This window comes from Coregonus lavaretus (genome assembly GCF_964263955.1).
Source record: "Coregonus lavaretus genome assembly, chromosome: 20".
In the NCBI taxonomy this organism is placed as follows: domain Eukaryota; kingdom Metazoa; phylum Chordata; class Actinopteri; order Salmoniformes; family Salmonidae; genus Coregonus; species Coregonus lavaretus.
This window is the reverse complement of record NC_140007.1, coordinates 31279573-31297378: the sequence shown is the minus strand read 5'-3', so window position 1 is coordinate 31297378 and position 17806 is coordinate 31279573. Positions and strand designations below refer to the sequence as shown.

The following is a 17806-nucleotide window of genomic DNA, read 5'->3' as shown; positions in this document are numbered from 1 at the left end:
TTGTTCCGTGTTGGTCATTGTTACCGTGGACTTCACGAGTCGTTTGTTGTTTTGTTGATTGTTGTTTCTATTATCACTAAAGATAATAAAGTTTAACCATGTTCGTTCATCACGCTGCGCCTTGGTCTATTCCTTACGACGATCGTGACAGTCAGTGGGCAGACGTACAAAATCAGCAGGGGATCAAATACTTTTTCCCCCTCACTGTAGTTACTGCCACGAGACAAGAACACATAGAAAGAACGTTGCCAAAAAACTGGAGACTCCCTCGAGCAATCTCACAAACTAGACAGACACGCAGACACACCACTTATCCTTCTCTCTCACACACAGACATACACACACACACGCCAATAAACCAAACCCATGTGATATGGGAATTGGGAAGGCACCTGTGCATACCTGCTCAACTTCGTTCTTAAACCACCTCTCAGTACATAGGGTAAATGTAATGTTAACGTTAGTATTCACGTCAAGACAGTTATACCATTTGGGTTTTTATTGCTTGTGAATCAGGGTTATTATGATAGGGCTGCAGTGGTAACAGTGCTACAGTAGACCAATCTGTTGGATGTTGTTGTACAGAAAGAACACCTCTGCATTTCGCTCTTTTCATCAATGTGCCTATTCGTTCATTGAGTCCAGATGTTGAGATGTTTGTGTGTCATTGAGAAACTACACAACTGATACACTTCAACAACAACATACCAATAGCGCCATCACCCTGCTCTGAGCTCAGACGCCCAATCTATGAACAGCAACAACAGGTTAGCCCACAAGAAACACTCACAAGCTCTGGAAAGAACATTGAATGGTTCACATACCGATTTATTGCAACTGGTGTGTGATTTAATATCTACACATAGACATGCACATGCATGCTCACACACAGACATATAAGTACTCAAAGTTATCTAAATTAGTCAGTACGCGGTAGAAACAGTTATTAAAAAGTGGAACATAGCCTGTTTGAACATCTTGTGTATACACCCGAATGTAAAATGGCAATTAGGTGGGGATAAAGGGACTGTACAGTCGTGGTCAAAAGTTGAGAATGATACAAATATAAATTTTCACTAAGTCTGCTGCCTCAGATTTTATGATGGCAATTTGCATATACTCCAGAATGTAATGAAGAGTGATCAGATGAATTGCAATTAATTGCAAAGTCCCATGAAAATGAACTTAATCCCCAAAAAACATTTCCACTGCATTTCAGCCCTGCCACAAAACGACCAGCTGCCATCATGTCAGTGATTCTCTCGTTAACACAGGTGAGAGTGTTACATTTTACATTTAAGTCATTTAGCAGACGCTCTTATCCAGAGCGACTTACAAATTGGTGCATTCACCCTATAGCCAGTGGGTTAACCACTTTACAAAAAAAATATTATTATTATTATTATTATTGTTTATTTTTTTTATTTTTTTATTTTTTTTGGGGGGGGGGGGGGGGGGCGGGGGGGTAGAAGGATTACTTCATCCTATCCCAGGTATTCCTTAAAGAGGTGGGGTTTCAAATGTCTCCGGAAGGTGGTGAGTGACTCCGCTGTCCTGGCGTCGTGAGGGAGCTTGTTCCACCATTGGGGTGCCAGAGCAGCGAACAGTTTTGACTGGGCTGAGCGGGAACTATGCTTCCGCAGAGGAAGGGGAGCCAGCAGGCCAGAGGTGGATGAACGCAATGCCCTCGTTTGGGTGTAGGGACTGATCAGAGCCTGAAGGTACGGAGGTGCCGTTCCCCTCACTGCTCCATAGGCAAGCACCATGGTCTTGTAACGGATGCGAGCTTCAACTGGAAGCCAGTGGAGTGTGCGGAGGAGGGGGGTGACGTGAGAGAACTTGGGAAGGTTGAACACCAGATGGGCTGCGGCATTCTGGATGAGTTGTAGGGGTTTAATGGCACAGGCAGGGAGCCCAGCCAACAGCGAGTTGCAGTAATCCAGACGGGAGATGACAAGTGCCTGGATTAGGACCTGTGCCGCTTCCTGTGTAAGGCAGGGTCGTACTCTCCGAATGTTGTAGAGCATGAACCTGCAGGATCGGGTCACCGCCTTGATGTTAGCGGAGAACGACAGGGTGTTGTCCAGGGTCACGCCAAGGCTCTTCGCACTCTGGGAGGAGGACACAACGGAGTTGTCAACCGTGATGGCGAGATCATGGAACGGGCAGTCCTTCCCCGGGAGGAAGAGCAGCTCCGTCTTGCCAGGGTTCAGCTTGAGGTGGTGATCCGTCATCCATACTGATATGTCGGCCAGACATGCAGAGATGCGATTCGCCACCTGGTTATCAGAAGGGGGAAGTGTTGACGAGGACAAGGCTGGAGATCACTCTGTCATGCTGATTAAGTTAGAATAACAGACTGGAAGCTTTAAAATGAGGGTGGTGCTTGAAATCATTGTTCTTCCTCTATTAACCATGGTTACCTGCAAGGAAACACGTGCCGTCATCATTGCTTTGCACAAAAAGGGCTTCACAGGCAAGGATATTGCTGCTAGTAAGATTGCACCTAAATTTAACATTTATCGGATCATCAAGAACGTCAAGGAGAGAGGTTTAATTGTTGTGAAGAAGGCTTCAGGGCGCCCAAGAAAGTCCAGCAAGCGCCAGGACCATCTCCTAAAGTTGATTCAGCTGCGGGATCGGGGCACCACCAGCGCAGAGCTTGCTCAGGAATGGCAGCAGGCAGGTGTGAATGCATCTGCATGCACAGTGAGGCAAAGACTTTTGGAGGATGGCCTGGTGTCAAGAAGGGCAGCGAGGAAGCCACTTCTCTCCAGAAAAAACATCAGCATACTGATATTCTGCAAAAGGTACAGGGATTGGACTGCTGAGGACTGGGGTAAAGTCGTTTTCTCTGATGAATCCCCTTTCCGATTGTTTGGGGCATCCGGAAAAAAGCTTGTCCGGAGAAGACAAGGTGAGCGCTATCATCAGTCCTGTGTCATGCCAACAGTAAAGCATCCTGAGACCATTCATGTGTGGGGTTGCTTCTCAGCCAAGGGAGTGGGCTCACTCACAATTTTGCCTAAGAACACAGCCATGAATAAAGAATGGTACCAACACATCCTCCGAGAGCAACTTCTCCCAACCATCCAAGAACAGTTTGGTGACGAACAATGCCTTTTCCAGCATGATGGAGCACCTTGCCATAAGGCAAAAGTGATAACTAAGTGGCTCGGGGAACAAAACATGACATTTTGGGTCCATGGCCAGGAAACTCCCGACCTTAATCCCATTGAGAACTTGTGGTCGATCCTCAAGAGGCGGGTGGACAAACAAAAACCCACAAATTCTTTTAAACACCAAGCATTGATTATGCAAGAATGGGCTGCCATCAGTCAGGATGTGGCCCAGAAGTTAATTTACAGCATGCCAGGGCGGATTGCAGAGGTCTTGAAAAAGAAGGGTCAACACTGAAAATATTGACTCTTTGCATAAACGTAATGTAATTGTCAATAAAAGTTGGGACACCCCCAACTCTAATCACACAAGCCCAATGGTACGGAGTACTGAGAAAGTAAATCAAATCAAATTGTATTTGCCGAACACCTTACAGTGTGAAATGCTTACTTACAAGCCCTTAACCAACAATGCAGTTTTAAGAAGAAAAAAAAGTGTTAATAAAAAATTGACAAGTAAAAAATAAATAAAATAAATAATTAAAGAGCAGCAGTAAAATAAAATAACAGTAGGAAGGCGATATACAACGGGTACCGGTACAGAGTCAATGTGTGGGGGCACAGGTTAGTTGAGGTAATTGAGGTAATATGTACATGTGGGTAGAGTAAAAGTGACTATGCATAGATAATAAACAGAATAGCAGCAGCGTAAAAGAGGGGGTGGGGTGAGGTGGGGGGGACAACGCAAATAGTCTGGGTAGCCATGATTATCTGTTCAGGAGTCTTATGGCTTGGTGGTAGAAGCTGTTAAGAAGCCTTTTGGACCTAGACTTGGCGATCCGGTACCACTTGCCGTGCGGTAGCAGAGAGAACAGTCTATGACTAGGGTGGCTGGAGTCTTTGACAATTTTTAGGGCTTCCTCTGACACCGCCTGGTATAGAGGTCCTGGATGGCAGGAAGCTTGGCCCTAGTCATGTACTGGGCCGTACGCACTACCCTCTGTAGTGCCTTGCAGTTGGAGGCCGAGCAGTTGCCATACAGGCAGTGATGCAACCAGTCAGGATGCTCTCGATGGTGCAGTTGTATAACTTTTTGAGGATCTGAGGACCCATGCCAAATCTTTTCAGTCTCCTGAGGGGGTCGTCGTCAAATGTTCCCCTCCAAGTTGCTATTAATAAAATACGAATACAAACATGAAAATATCTGTTTTGTACTTCATACCTTGTCCTGAACACACATGCTCACACATAACTACACATAGTCTCTCACAGTCAGAGAGCTGACTCTTTTGTCACTGGGGAATGCGATCCATGTTAACACGTGTGCTAAAACAAACAGTTAGTGAAGCCACATTGCCCTCTGCCATACCCACTGATCCTTGACTTGTGCATCTCGCCAGCAGAGCATGGGACTCCCTGGAAAAGTCCAGCAAAGTGTGTAATAAATACAGAGAGAAAGATGGGGGAGGAAAAGCGCAATCATGTTGTATTGACAAATGGAGGATTAGAATACTGGGGAGAGAAGAGAGAGGAATGGAGAGAGAGGGCATGCAAATCATGCAGTCCATTTGGGATTGTAGACGTACTACATACTGTACCAAGCCTGCAGAGAAGGAGCATAAGTAAATGCAATAAAGACACATAAAATGTTACCTGACAACTGTTAGGCCAGTACAGTACTGTTCGGTTCAGTACAAGTGTGGTTAAATCAGTATACAGTGCATTCAGAAAGTATTAAGACCCCTTCCCTTTTTCCAGATTTTGTTACGTTACATACTTATCCTAAAATTGATTGAAAAAAATAATAATCCTCATCAATCTACACACAATACCCCATAATGACAAAGCGAAAACAGGTTTTTATAAAAAAAAATTATAGAATGTATTAAAAATAAAAAACTGAAATACCTTATTTACATAAGTATTCAGACCCTTTGCTATGAGACTCGAAATTGAGTTCAGGTGCATACTGTTTTCATTGATCATCCTTGAGATGTTTCTACAACTTGACTGGAATCCACCTGTGGTAAATTCAATTGATTGGACATGATTTGGAAAGGCACACACCTGTCTATATAAGGTCCCAGAGTTGACAGTGCACGTCAGAGCAAAAACCAAGCCATGAGGTCGAAAGAATTGTCCGTAGAGCTCCGAGACAGGATTGTGTGGAGACACAGATCTGGGGAAGGGTACCAAAAAATGTCTGCAACATTGAAGGTCCCCAAGAACACAGTGGCCTCCATCATTCTTGAATGGAAGAAGTTTGGAACCACCAAGACACTTCCTAGAGCTGAGCAATCGGGGGAGAAGGGCCTTGGTCAGGGAGGTGACCAAGAACACGATGGTCACTCTGACAGAGCTTCAGAGTTCCTCTGTGGAGATGGGAGAAACATCCAGAAGGACAACCATCTCTGCAGCACTCCACCAATCAGGCTTTATGGTAGAGTGGCCAGACGGAAGCCACTTCTCAGTAAAAGGCACATGACAGCCCGCTTGGAGGTTGCCAAAAAGCACCTAAAGGACAAGAACAAGATTCTCTGGTCTGATGAAACCAAGATTAAACTATTTGGCCTGAATGCCAAGCGTCACGTCTGGAGGAAACCTGGCACCATCCCTAAGGTGAAGCATGGTGGTGGCAGCATCATGCTGTGGGGATGTTTTTCATCGGCAGGGACTGGGAGGGTAGTCAGGATCGAGGGAAAGATGAACGGAGCAAAGTACAAAGAGATCCTTGATGAAAACCTGCTTCAGAGTGCTCAGGACCTCAGACTGGGGTGAAGGTTCACCTTCCAACAGGACAACGACCCTAAGCACACAGTCAAGACAACGCAGGAGTGGCTTCGTGACAAGTCTCTCAATGTCCCAGCCAGAGCCGGGACTTGAACCCGATCAAACATCTCTGGAGATACCTGAAAATATGTGTTCAGCGATGCTCCCCACCCAACCTGACAGAGCTTGAGAGGATCTGCAGAGAAGAATGGGAGAAACTCCCCAAATACAGGTCTGCTAAGCTTTTAGCGTCATACCCAAGAAGACTCGAGGCTGTAATCGCTGCCAAAGGTGCTTCAACAAAGTACTGAGTAAAGGGTCTGAATACTTATGTAAATGTGATATTTCCGGTTTCCTGTTTTTGCTTTTTCATAATGGGGTATTGTGTGTAGATTGAAAAAACAATTTAATCAATTTTAGTATATGGCTGTAATGTAACAAAATGTGGAACAATTCAAGGGGTTTTAATACTTCCCAAATGCACTGTACTCAGCAGTGAAACCCCAAACATATTGACGATAATAGCACACTGCTCTTCGACCTTACAATCAATGTAAACATTTATGTGAGTTGATCAATGCCAGGAGTCATATGTCCAGATAATAGTTATGTAGGCCTTGAGCTTATGTATTGCATATGAATGCCTTTATAATAGTACATAAACAAGAAACAAAAGGTCAAACTCCATCCCCATTATAAAGCTGATCCATTCTGCTCATGGAGAAAAAGCTGGCATTAGAACAGTCCCATCTGTAAACTGATCCAGAAAGAAATGCATCCAAACCCGCCAAGCTGGTTCTATTTAACTGCACGGTGCAAACAGAGAGAGAGGGGATGTTATCTGCATATCATTACCATGACGAATAAAGTTTGTAATGGAAAACATCAGATCCATCATACAACTTTAGCTTATTTTTCCTTGAATGAAGACAAGAGCAGCAAGGAGAAATGCATCATGTGCTAGAGAACATGGGAAGGAGATGATGTCAAGAAAACCTCACATACTGTAACATAAGTCAAAGTAACGTGGGTTATTGTGGTTTCATGTATTTCCTTCACGTCTCTTAGAAAGAGATAATATACATCAGGTTTATGGCCCTACAGTGGGTTAGCCTTCTTTGCTTTCTGAAGTAGGGGATGTGATGGGTGGGGACTGCTGAGGAAGGAAGTGAGGTAATAAACGATATGTGTGAAGTATAATATAATATAATATAATATGCCATTTAGCAGACGCTTTTATTCAAAGCGACTTACAGTCATGTGTGCATACATTTTTACGTATGGGTGGTCCCGGGGATCGAACCCACTACCCTGGTGTTACAAGCGCCATGCTCTACCAATTGAGCTACATAGAACATTTGAATTCACAATAGGTTTGTTTGTACTATGACACAAACCTCTTCTTCTCTCCATGAAAAGGAAAGGCTTGTATAGGAGAGCGTACACTTGAGCGATGGCAAACACACTCACATATACACACACCCTACTTTAGTTACTGCATATGACCTTGATATCAGCTTTATCTAAAAAAAACTTTTTTTGTTATTACAAGGTGGGGATCAGATATTTTGTGTTTGTTCTCAGGCTCATGCATGTTATGGCTATGTGGACACAGCAGTCAGATAGATTGTGAGGGCCACAGATAGTTACTGTAGGTAAAGGGTTGAACCTAAAAGCTGACCAGTGCCATCATAATCATATAATGGCAATTTTGGGGTAACACTTTGAAGTGAAAGTAAGGTGGTGCGGTCCGGTACGACGTCCTGGAAAAATTGATATTGGGGGTACGCCGTACCGGTAAAAACATGAGCCTATCACAATAATTAAAACAAAATGTCAAGAAAACTGTAGGCTATTATACAACTATTTATCATTACCGCATGAAAAATTAGCGAATGGTCTTGAAAACGGGTGGTATAGCCTACACTCCAAAATGGGATGTGGTTCGACGAGAACACTGACATTTTGCCAAGGCAGAGATGAGTGGCCGAGATACGCGGACAGCAGTGGATGCATAAATTCTGGCCTACACTCTTAGAAAAAAGGGTTTGTCACACCCTGGCTCTGGGACTCTATATGTTGAGCCAGGGTGTGCTCATTCTATGTGTTGTAGTTCTATGTTGGGAGTTCTAGTTGTGTTTATTTCTATGTTGGCTAGAGTGACTCCCAATCAGAGGCAACGAGTGTCAGCTGTGGCTGGTTGTCTCTGATTGGGAGCCATATTTAAACTGTCTGTTTTCCCTTTGTGTTTGTGGGATCTTGTTCCGTGTTGGTCTATGTTACCTAGGACGTTACGTTATCGTTTTGTTGTTTTTGTATCGTGTGTGCACTTTAATTAAATAAAGTATGTTCGCTCAACACGCTGCGCATTGGTCTACTCCATACGACGAGCGTGACAGAAGATCCCACCATACCAGGACCAAGCAGCGTGTCCAGGAGCAGGCAGCCTGGACGTGGGAGCAGAGCTTAGACGGGCAGGGGTCCTGGACCTGGGAGGAAATCCTGGCCGGGATGGATCGCCGGCCATGGAGTGAGACGGTAGAGGCGCGACGGAGAGAGGAGCAACGGCGTGATCAGTGTCGTCGTCGGACGGTCGAGAGGCAACCCCAAAAAAAATTTAGGGGGGGGCACAGGGCATGGACGACGGGGTTGACGGAGGCAGAAAAGGGGCGTATTCAGAAGGCCACCAGGTTAAGGGGGCCACTGGCCAAAGTAGGGAAGGAAGGTGTGGAGGCACGGCGAGAGGTACTGGGGTGTGTTACCAGTCCGGTCCGGCCCGTTCCAGATCCCGGTGTAGAGCCAGTGGTGTGTGTCCCCAGTACGGTCCGGCCTGTTCCGGCCCCTCGCACCAAGTGTACGGTGCGCGTCGCCAGCCCGGTCCGGCCTGTTCCGGCCCCTCGCACCAAGTGTACGGTGCGCGTCGCCAGCCCGGCCCGGCCTGTTCCTGCCCCTCGCACCAAGCCTACGGTGCGCGTCGCCAGCCCGGCCCGGCCTGTTCCTGCTCCCCGCACCAAGCCTACGGTGTGCATCGCCAGCCCGGCCCGGCCTGTTCCTGCCACTCGCACCAAGCCTACGGTCCGCGTCGCCAGCCCGGCCCGGCCTGTTCCTGCCACTCGCACCAAGCCTACGGTGCGCGTCGCCAGCCCGGCCCGGCCTGTTCCTGCCACTCGCACCAAACCTACGGTGCGCGTCGCCAGCCCGGCCCGGCCTGTTCCTGCCACTCGCACCAAGCCTACGGTGCGAGTCGCCAGCCCGGCCCGGCCTGTTCCTGCCCCTCGCACCAAGCCTACGGTGCGCGTCGCCAGCCCGGCCCGGCCTGTTCCTGCTCCCCGCACCAAGCCTACGGTGTGCATCGCCAGCCCGGCCCGTTCCTGCCACTCGCACCAAGCCTACGGTGCGCGTCGCCAGCCCGGCCCGGCCTGTTCCTGCCACTCGCACCAAACCTACGGTGCGCGTCGCCAGCCCGGCCCGGCCTGTTCCTGCCACTCGCACCAAGCCTACGGTGCGCGTCGCCAGCCCGGCCCGGCCTGTTCCTGCCACTGCACCAAACCTACGGTGCGCGTCGCCAGCCCGGCCCGGCCTGTTCCTGCCACTCGCACCAAGCCTACGGTGCGAGTCGCCAGCCCGGCCCGGCCTGTTCCTGCCACTCGCACCAAGCCTACGGTGTGCGTCGCCAGCCCGGCCCAGCCTGTTCCTGGCACTCGCACCAAGCCTACGGTGTGCGTCGCCAGCCCGGCCTGTTCCTGCCACTCGCACCAAGCCAGGGGTGCGAGTCGTCAGCCTGGTCCAGCCCGTTCCTGCCACTCGCACCAAGCCAGGGGTGCGAGTCGTCAGCCTGGTCCTGCCCGTTCCTGCCACTCGCACCAAACCTACGGTGCGCGTCGCCAGCCCGGCCCGGCCTGTTCCTGCCACTCGCACCAATCCTACGGTGCGAGTCGCCAGCCCGGCCCGGCCTGTTCCTGCCACTCGCACCAAGCCTACGGTGTGCGTCGCCAGCCCGGCCCGGCCTGTTCCTGCCACTCGCACCAAGCCAGGGGTGCGAGTCGTCAGCCTGGTCCAGCCCGTTCCTGCCACTCGCACCAAGCCAGGGGTGCGAGTCGTCAGCCTGGTCCTGCCCGTTCCTGCCACTCGCACCAAGCCAGGGGTGCGAGTCGTCAGCCTGGTCCAGCCCGTTCCTGCTACTCGCACCAAGCCAGGGGTGCGAGTCGTCAGCCCGGTAAAGCCCGTTCCGGCTCCACGCACCCAGCCAGGGGTGCGAGTCGTCAGCCTGGTCCAGCCCGTTCCTGCCACTCGCATCAAGCCAGGGGTGCGAGTCGTCAGCCTTGTCCGGCCCGTTCCTGCTACTCGCACCAAGCCAGGGGTGCGAGTCGTCAGCCCGGTAAAGCCCGTTCCGGCTCCACGCACCCAGCCAGGGGTGCGAGTCGTCAGCCCGGTAAGGCCCGTTCCGGCTCCACGCATCCAGCCAGGGGTGCGCATCGTCAGCCCGGTCCGGCCCGTTGCTGCTCCACGCACCAAGCCAGGGGTGCGAGTCATCAGTCCGGTGAGGCCAGTTCCGGCTCCACGCACCAAGCCAGGGGTGCGCATCGTCAGCCCGGTCCGGCATGTTGCTGCTCCACGCACCAAGCCAGGGGTGCGCATCGTCAGCCCGGTCCGGTCCGTTCCTGCCTCACGCACCAAGTCAGGGGTGCGCGTCGTCAGTCCGGCACAACCCGTGCCTGGGTCACCGGTGCCTAATCAGGTACCGGTCAGCTGCTCCACAACGGAGCTGAAGCTATCCGCTCCTACTACGTCCAGTTCAGCTCCAGCCAGCGGGGCCAGACCGGACCAGGGGCGCTATGGGGGGTTTATTGGAGGGTGGTGGGCAAGCCCGGAGCCAGAACCGCCGCCGAGGAGGAATGCCCACCCAGCCCTCCCCTGTTTTGTTCTAGTGGGGGCGCGGTCGCAGTCCCCACTAGAGCCTTTAGGGGGGGGTACTGTCACACCCTGGCTCTGGGACTCTATATGTTGAGCCAGGGTGTGCTCATTCTATGTGTTGTAGTTCTATGTTGGGAGTTCTAGTTGTGTTTATTTCTATGTTGGCTAGAGTGACTCCCAATCAGAGGCAACGAGTGTCAGCTGTGGCTGGTTGTCTCTGATTGGGAGCCATATCTAAACTGTCTGTTTTCCCTTTGTGTTTGTGGGATCTTGTTCCGTGTTGGTCTATGTTACCTAGGACGTTACGTTATCGTTTTGTTGTTTTTGTATCGTGTGTGCACTTTAATTAAATAAAGTATGTTCGCTCAACACGCTGCGCATTGGTCTACTCCATACGACGAGCGTGACAGGGTTCCAAAATGGTTCTTCGGCTGTCCCCATAGCAAAACCGTTTTTGGTTCCAGGTAGAACCGTTTTTGGTTTCAGAAGAAAAATACATGTTTAGAACTCATAATTGATCGCATGCTGCAAGAATGAATGCAATTAATTGATTATTGAATGTTATGATGGACACAGCTTTGTAGAACCAAAACATACACAGCCTCTGCTCAACAAACTCAAACTCGAGAACGAATCATTTTGGGGGCTGCAGTTTTACAAATGACATTGTGCTTATCACCCTCACGGCAGTCAAGCAATGCATTCCGCCAAGAGTCCTTCACAATCGAGTCCGGTTGCGGCCACTACTACGTGCTTAGGCCTTACCGACTCAAATGAACTAAATGGGTCGAAAGATTTGTTCTTTTGACTGAACGAGTTGAAAAGATCAAAGTCAGTCAAAAGAGCCGAACTTCCCATCACTAAGGAACATGCGCACGTAGCTTAGTAAAGGAGCCCTTTGAAGTGATTATTTGACAAGCGCATGCACACATAGGAGGTCCCTTACCGGAAATGTATTCTACTTTCACCCCTGCTTATACTCATGTTATAACAATGTAACTACATAGTAACAACATTGTTACAATGCATAGACAAACAGATGCTGAAATGGAGACAGCAGGGTATGTTCAGCTTAGACATAAAACAGAATGTTTTACGTAGAGTTTTCCTTCTGTGTTTGAGGAGTTAAACGTTAACAGAGGAGAGGTCAGTGGTCACAGGCCTGTGCAGCCTAAATCACTAAAGGCATGCTGGGTTGAGTTGTTACACTCCTCACTAGGCTGGATACATCAAACACACAGCCTGCAGGGAACGCTTCACCTAACCATCACAACACCACACACATCTGTCTCTTCTCTCTGGAATGGTCAGGAACACATCCCCATCCCTTTTGAGTTCTTACAATACCATACTGTATGTTAACATCATACAGCCTTTTGCTTATCTTTGCAATGCACAAGTTATGTACCTTTTGTGATGCACGTTGATAAGGTGATCAGGTTTTTACCTGATTGCATCTACTGTACTGTACATCAGGGATAAAATGTAATGTTGTTGTCAGTAGGGATTTAATACAAGCACTTCAGTCAGGGATACATTTTCTGGTAAGAATGCTTTTATTGCTTCCTGAAAATGTATCTTCTCTTTACTTAGAGAGGCTGACACCAACTAAACTCACCAGCTGGCTTACTGTGTTGTGTCTTGACCTCAAAACCACCCTTTCAAGCGATTCATGACAAAACTGAGGAGGAATAATTCTGCAGCTTTTGCATGTCTTAACTACCTGTGTTTTTTGTTTCCAATGGGAGGATTGCTTCAGGCTACTAAAATGACGCTGACTAAAAGCTTTATTCACATTTTGGAAGCTCCTGCAGAGGAAAGGAGACACGTACTCCCCTGGATATGCCTTTGCATGTGCCTTCTTGAAATTGCAATATTAACTTGCTTTAAAATGTGTATGTCTGATATCATGTCCACATAACACTTCTACTTCTACTGAAGTTCTTATAGAATGGATACTGTAGATACAGAGCAGTCATGAATGCAGCAGACCCTAAATTGGACCATAGTGTGGATCAGTTGTGTGTTCCACATGCCAACAGTCCAGTATAATTATAGTGGGATTCACTTTATGGGCATTGGAACGGCTCCAAGTCTGCTAGGAGCCAGATGTTTAGTATAACAACAGCTATACTAGTCATCCATGACTGAATGGTTCAACTCCCTTACTGACAAAAACCAATGCATTGGTGAGTCAATGTTCTGAATATTTTTTTAAGACTACCTTGCCTTTGCGCAACAAGTGTGCGTAAATGTTAAAAACGATATAAGTGTGTGTCACACAGAGCTCCCTAAGAGTGTGTGGGCTGGTCTGGGGTCGGTGAGTGGTAGGCTATACTTTGGGCTATAAATTGCCTACCTAACCTGTGCAGGTAAATGCCAATGACGTAGGTGACCATACGCCCCTCCCATGCAACCATGATTCATTTCAACTCAGAAAACAAAGAACGGAATTCCTGTAAACTAAATCAAGGTAAGCAAAGCAACTTGTCCAATTGTATCATATAAAAACGCATAGCGCATAGGCAGGCCTATAATCAATCCGAATAACACAACGTTAGCAAAAAACAACCACAGGATCAAAGTTGGCAGAACAAAATAGGCTATATCTTTATTTGTAAGTTAACTAGATAAACTTTCAAAAGCTATTATATGTCAATAAGGTCTTAAGTGCGTTCCAGATAACAGTAGGCCTATACCTCGGACTGAAAAACTAAAAAACTAAAGTGCAATGTTATAACCTGTAGTTCTGGCCATTATACTTACCGAGCGATTCGACCGTCGTTTTTTAGATCCGCGCGTGAACATGTCGATTGTAAAAGAACAAGCGGCTTAGTTGTTTCCAAATAGTCCAGCAGGGTTTTTAAATAGGTAGATACATGAAGCATCTAAATTCACAGAACAACGTAAAATATGTTCCGATAAGCTGTTCCGATAAGCTGTGTCCCAAATACAGTACCAACTTGTACAAAGCCCCTCTTCTTGGAGTTTTACGCAGTCGACTTGCTGGAGTTTTCTGAAAATTACTGACGCAGACGTAAGCACGCTACACCTAGATGACTGCACTTATTGAGCACGGAAGCACACTGTACTGTAGTTCTAACTATGCGACACCCTTCCTCCTGCCCCTCTTGTCCCGGGCCCTGGTGGTGTGCTCCTCAAATTGAGGTTCCTCATCATCGCCCATCTGTTGCCAAATGTTCCATACAGAAAACACTCGGGCCATGAGATGAGTCAACTTTTTAAAGGTGGAGTGAACCAGGGGCATCATGCACCCCAAAAAACCTGAAGGGGCACAAAGTACATGAGGATGGCTGGTGGGTGGTCCTGAGGGGGGGCTAGGCCCTCGTCCATAATTTGGAGAATTTCGCATTTTACAAACACCCAAAACATATTTTTCCTGCAATCTACACTCTTAGAAAAAGGGTTCCAAAATGGTTATTCGGCTGTCCCCATAGGAGAACCCTTTTTGGTTTCATGTATAACCCGTTTGAGTTCCATGTAGAACCCTCTGTGGAAAGGGTTCTTCATGGAACCCAAAAGGGTTCTACCTGGATCCAAAAATAGTAATTTAAAGGGTTTACCTATGGGGACAGCCAAATAACAATTTTAGGTTCTAGATAGCATCTTTTTTTCTAAGCATGTAGAGCCATAAGTATTATGCATAATTCTATGTAAAAGATATGTATATTTTTCTGCATATCTAAGCATACCTCTTGAGCTGTCTGTATCCTCCTGACTGGTGGTTATTTTTTTAAAGAAACTAAATATGCTTCTCTGCATCTCTGCTAAAATCTGGGTAAAAGATTTCAGTACATTTAGTTATTGCTTGCTTTTCTAAAGCAGGGGTCTTCAACCTTTTCTTGCCCAGAGGCCCAGGCAAACCAGCGACCCAGGGGCCCCCATAATATGTTTGCAAAACATGTTTCTTTCCAATGGCAAGGACAAGTAATCAACATTTTAAAATGAATACATCTGGTAGATCGTTTTTTCCCATTATTTTGACCTGCCCACATTATAATTGGAAGAAGTGTTAACTCTAACACACTGTAGCCTATTAGCTAGAAAGGTAACTCTAAACTAGGGCTTTGGCGGTTATGGAATTTGGGATAATAATGAATTGTCATGCAAATTGTCATAATAGTGATTTTTGTTGAAAATTGTTTTGAGCTTGTAATGCATCTTTGAAAATTAGCTACGACATACCTAATAAATACAACACAGCTTTGGTGACACCCCTGTTTCATAAACGAACGGTTCTGACCGCATATAACTTATGGAAATGAAGCTTCTCCTCCCAACTTTATCCACTTCATGTAAAAATGAAGAACTGCTATTGGGTAAACTATATCTACTTGAATATTAAGTTGAATCCCCCCCTCTCCTAAAATTAATGTATTAAGACGATTATGACTACTATTATACGATAATTGTGCCAGCCATACTCCAAACACATGTTCGCTAATAGCAGCTGTTTCGCTGGTTAAACAAAGGTTAGCAATGTGTTGACGAAAGTTAATGTCCAAGTCAAGAAAGCTTGCCAGCAGCCAGCATCACTTGCCGCGACTGGGACTCGGGGGTGCTTTTTCAAAGCTCCAATGAGTTTGATTTGCTAAATATTAGGAGTTGAGAAATACAGTTGACATCATTAGAAAAACGATATTCCCCTCTTTGTAATAAAACATTAGTTTAGTCTGTTGTTGCTAGCGATATTCATAAAAACATACAAATATACTAGGAATAGATAATTTAGTGGTGGATGCGATGACATTTTTGTGAAAATGTATTAATCATCTAAAAACATGGATTTTCTTCTAGCTGGGTACTCAGAATAGACCCTAGACAAACCATGAATCGCATCCCCTGACCAACCCAATCTCTCTGTTTCAACTTTGACCTAGTGTACAGCATCTTTACATGGAAAAGTGACTATTCACAGGAGTTCATGTTAGGCCTATATACAGTATACAGTATATATTTACATGAGCCAACTATGCCCATATGGAGGTCCTGTCAGGGGCCCCATTCCAACATACATTTTCCCTAATTAGCTTGTGACAAATATTTCTAGCATATTTTCTCACAATGATGAAACTAGGTATAAATGGAGGGCTTTATTCTAATAAGATTTAAAATCTCTGATGAAGTTTTTTGTCCAAATAATTGTCCAACGTGAATGTGATTTTTTGACGGCAATGACCAAACATTTTGGTATTAACGAACACCAGAGGAAGGAATCGGCGATAAGTTGCACAAAAAACGATATTATATTGGCCAGCATGCAAATGGTCAAAGAGGTGTAAGCCAGTAGAACTCCCAGCACTGTATGGGTCCTTGTTGGATCAGCTGAAGGGTTTGTTGGAGAATTTGGGAAAAGCAAACGGAGAACCAGATATATTTGTTTATGGTGGGAAAATCTTTATGATCTAACAAAAGGCCTACAAAGGGTCATGGGGTTTACAGAGGAGGATCAACCAAAGATAGCGAAAGGGCATTTGTTTATCTAGTTTCCTGAAAATCATACTAAATATGTTATTTAGATCAAGTCAAAATCTAAACAATTATTAGTAATTATTGATAGTATTTTGCAGCATTCCATTTAATTGCTATTATTAGGCCTATGTGTGAAGAAACAAATGAAGTACAGAATGAACCCTGGTCATGTTGAAAGGGCAGCTGCTTCCATCTAGTGGTAGCTTGAGAGAGAGCACTCAGATCCTTGAACTTGTGCATGCCACAAACCGGTATACAGTCGTGGTCAAACATTTTGAGAATGACACAAATACTTTCACAAAGTCTGCTGCCTCAGTTTTGATGATGGCAATATGCATATACTCCAGAATGTAATGAAGAGTGATCAGATGAATTGCAATTAATTGCAAAGTCCCATGAAAATGAACTTAATCCCCAAAAAACATTTCCACTGCATTTCAGCCCTGCCACAAAAGGACCAGCTGCCATCATGTCAGTGATTCTCTCGTTAACACAGGTGAGAGTGTTGACGAGGACAAGGTTGGAGATCACTCTGTCATGCTGATTGAGTTAGAATAACAGACTGGAAGCTTTAAAAGGAGGGTGGTGCTTGAAATCATTGTTTTTCCTCTGTTAACCATGGTTATCTGTAAGGAAACATGTGTCGTCATCATTGCTTTGCACAAAAAGGGCTTCACAGGCAAGGATATTGCTGCTAGTAAGATTGCACCTAAATCAAACATTTATCGGATCATCAAGAACTTCAAGGAGAGAGGTTCAATTGTTGTGAAGAAGGCGCCAGGGCGCCCAAGAAAGTCCAGCAAGCGCCAGGACCGTCTCCTAAAGTTGATTCAGCTGCGGGATCGGGGCACCACCAGTGCAGAGCTTGCTCAGGAATGGCAGCAGGCAGGTGTGAGTGCATCTGCACGCACAGTGAGGCGAAGATTTTTGGAGGATGGCCTGGTGTCAAGAAAGGCAGCAAAGAAGCCACTTCTCTCCAGGAAAAACATTAGGGACAGACTGATATTCTGCAAAAGGTACAGTGATTGGACTGCTGAGGACTGGGGTAAAGTCATTTTCTCTGATGAATCCCCTTTCCGATTGTTTGTGGCATCTGGAAAACATCTCCCAACCATCCAAGAACAGTTTGGTGACAACCAATGCCTTTTCCAGCATGATGGAGCACCTTGCCATAAGGCAAAAGTGATAACTAAGTGGCTCGGGGAACAAAACATCGACATTTTGGGTCCATGGCCAGGAAACTCCCCAGACCTTAATCCCATTGAGAACTTGTGGTTGATCCTCAAGAGGCGGGTGCACAAACAAAAACCCACAAATTCTGACAAACTCCAAGCATCGATTATACAAGAATGGGCTGCCATCAGTCAGGATGTGGCCTAGAAGTTAACTGACAGCATGCCAGGGCGGATTGCAGAGGTCTTGAAAAAGAAGGGTCAACACTGCAAATATTGACTCTTTGCATAAACTTAATGTAATTGTCAATAAAAGCCTTTGACACTTATGGAATGCTT

General features: G+C 46.5%; 1 protein-coding gene across 1 annotated transcript in view; it reads right to left on the bottom strand.

Moving 5' to 3' along the window:
- LOC311147304 (uncharacterized protein) overlaps nt 1–13845 on the bottom strand; it is a 43972-nt gene extending 30127 nt beyond the window's left edge. Inside the window, exon 1 of the mRNA XM_084183989.1 lies at nt 13569–13845. Coding sequence (XP_084040115.1) covers nt 13569–13610 — 42 coding nt within the window. The 5' untranslated portion in view covers nt 13611–13845. The remainder of the gene's footprint in view (nt 1–13568) is intronic.
- Nucleotides 13846–17806: the final 3961 nt, after the last annotated feature.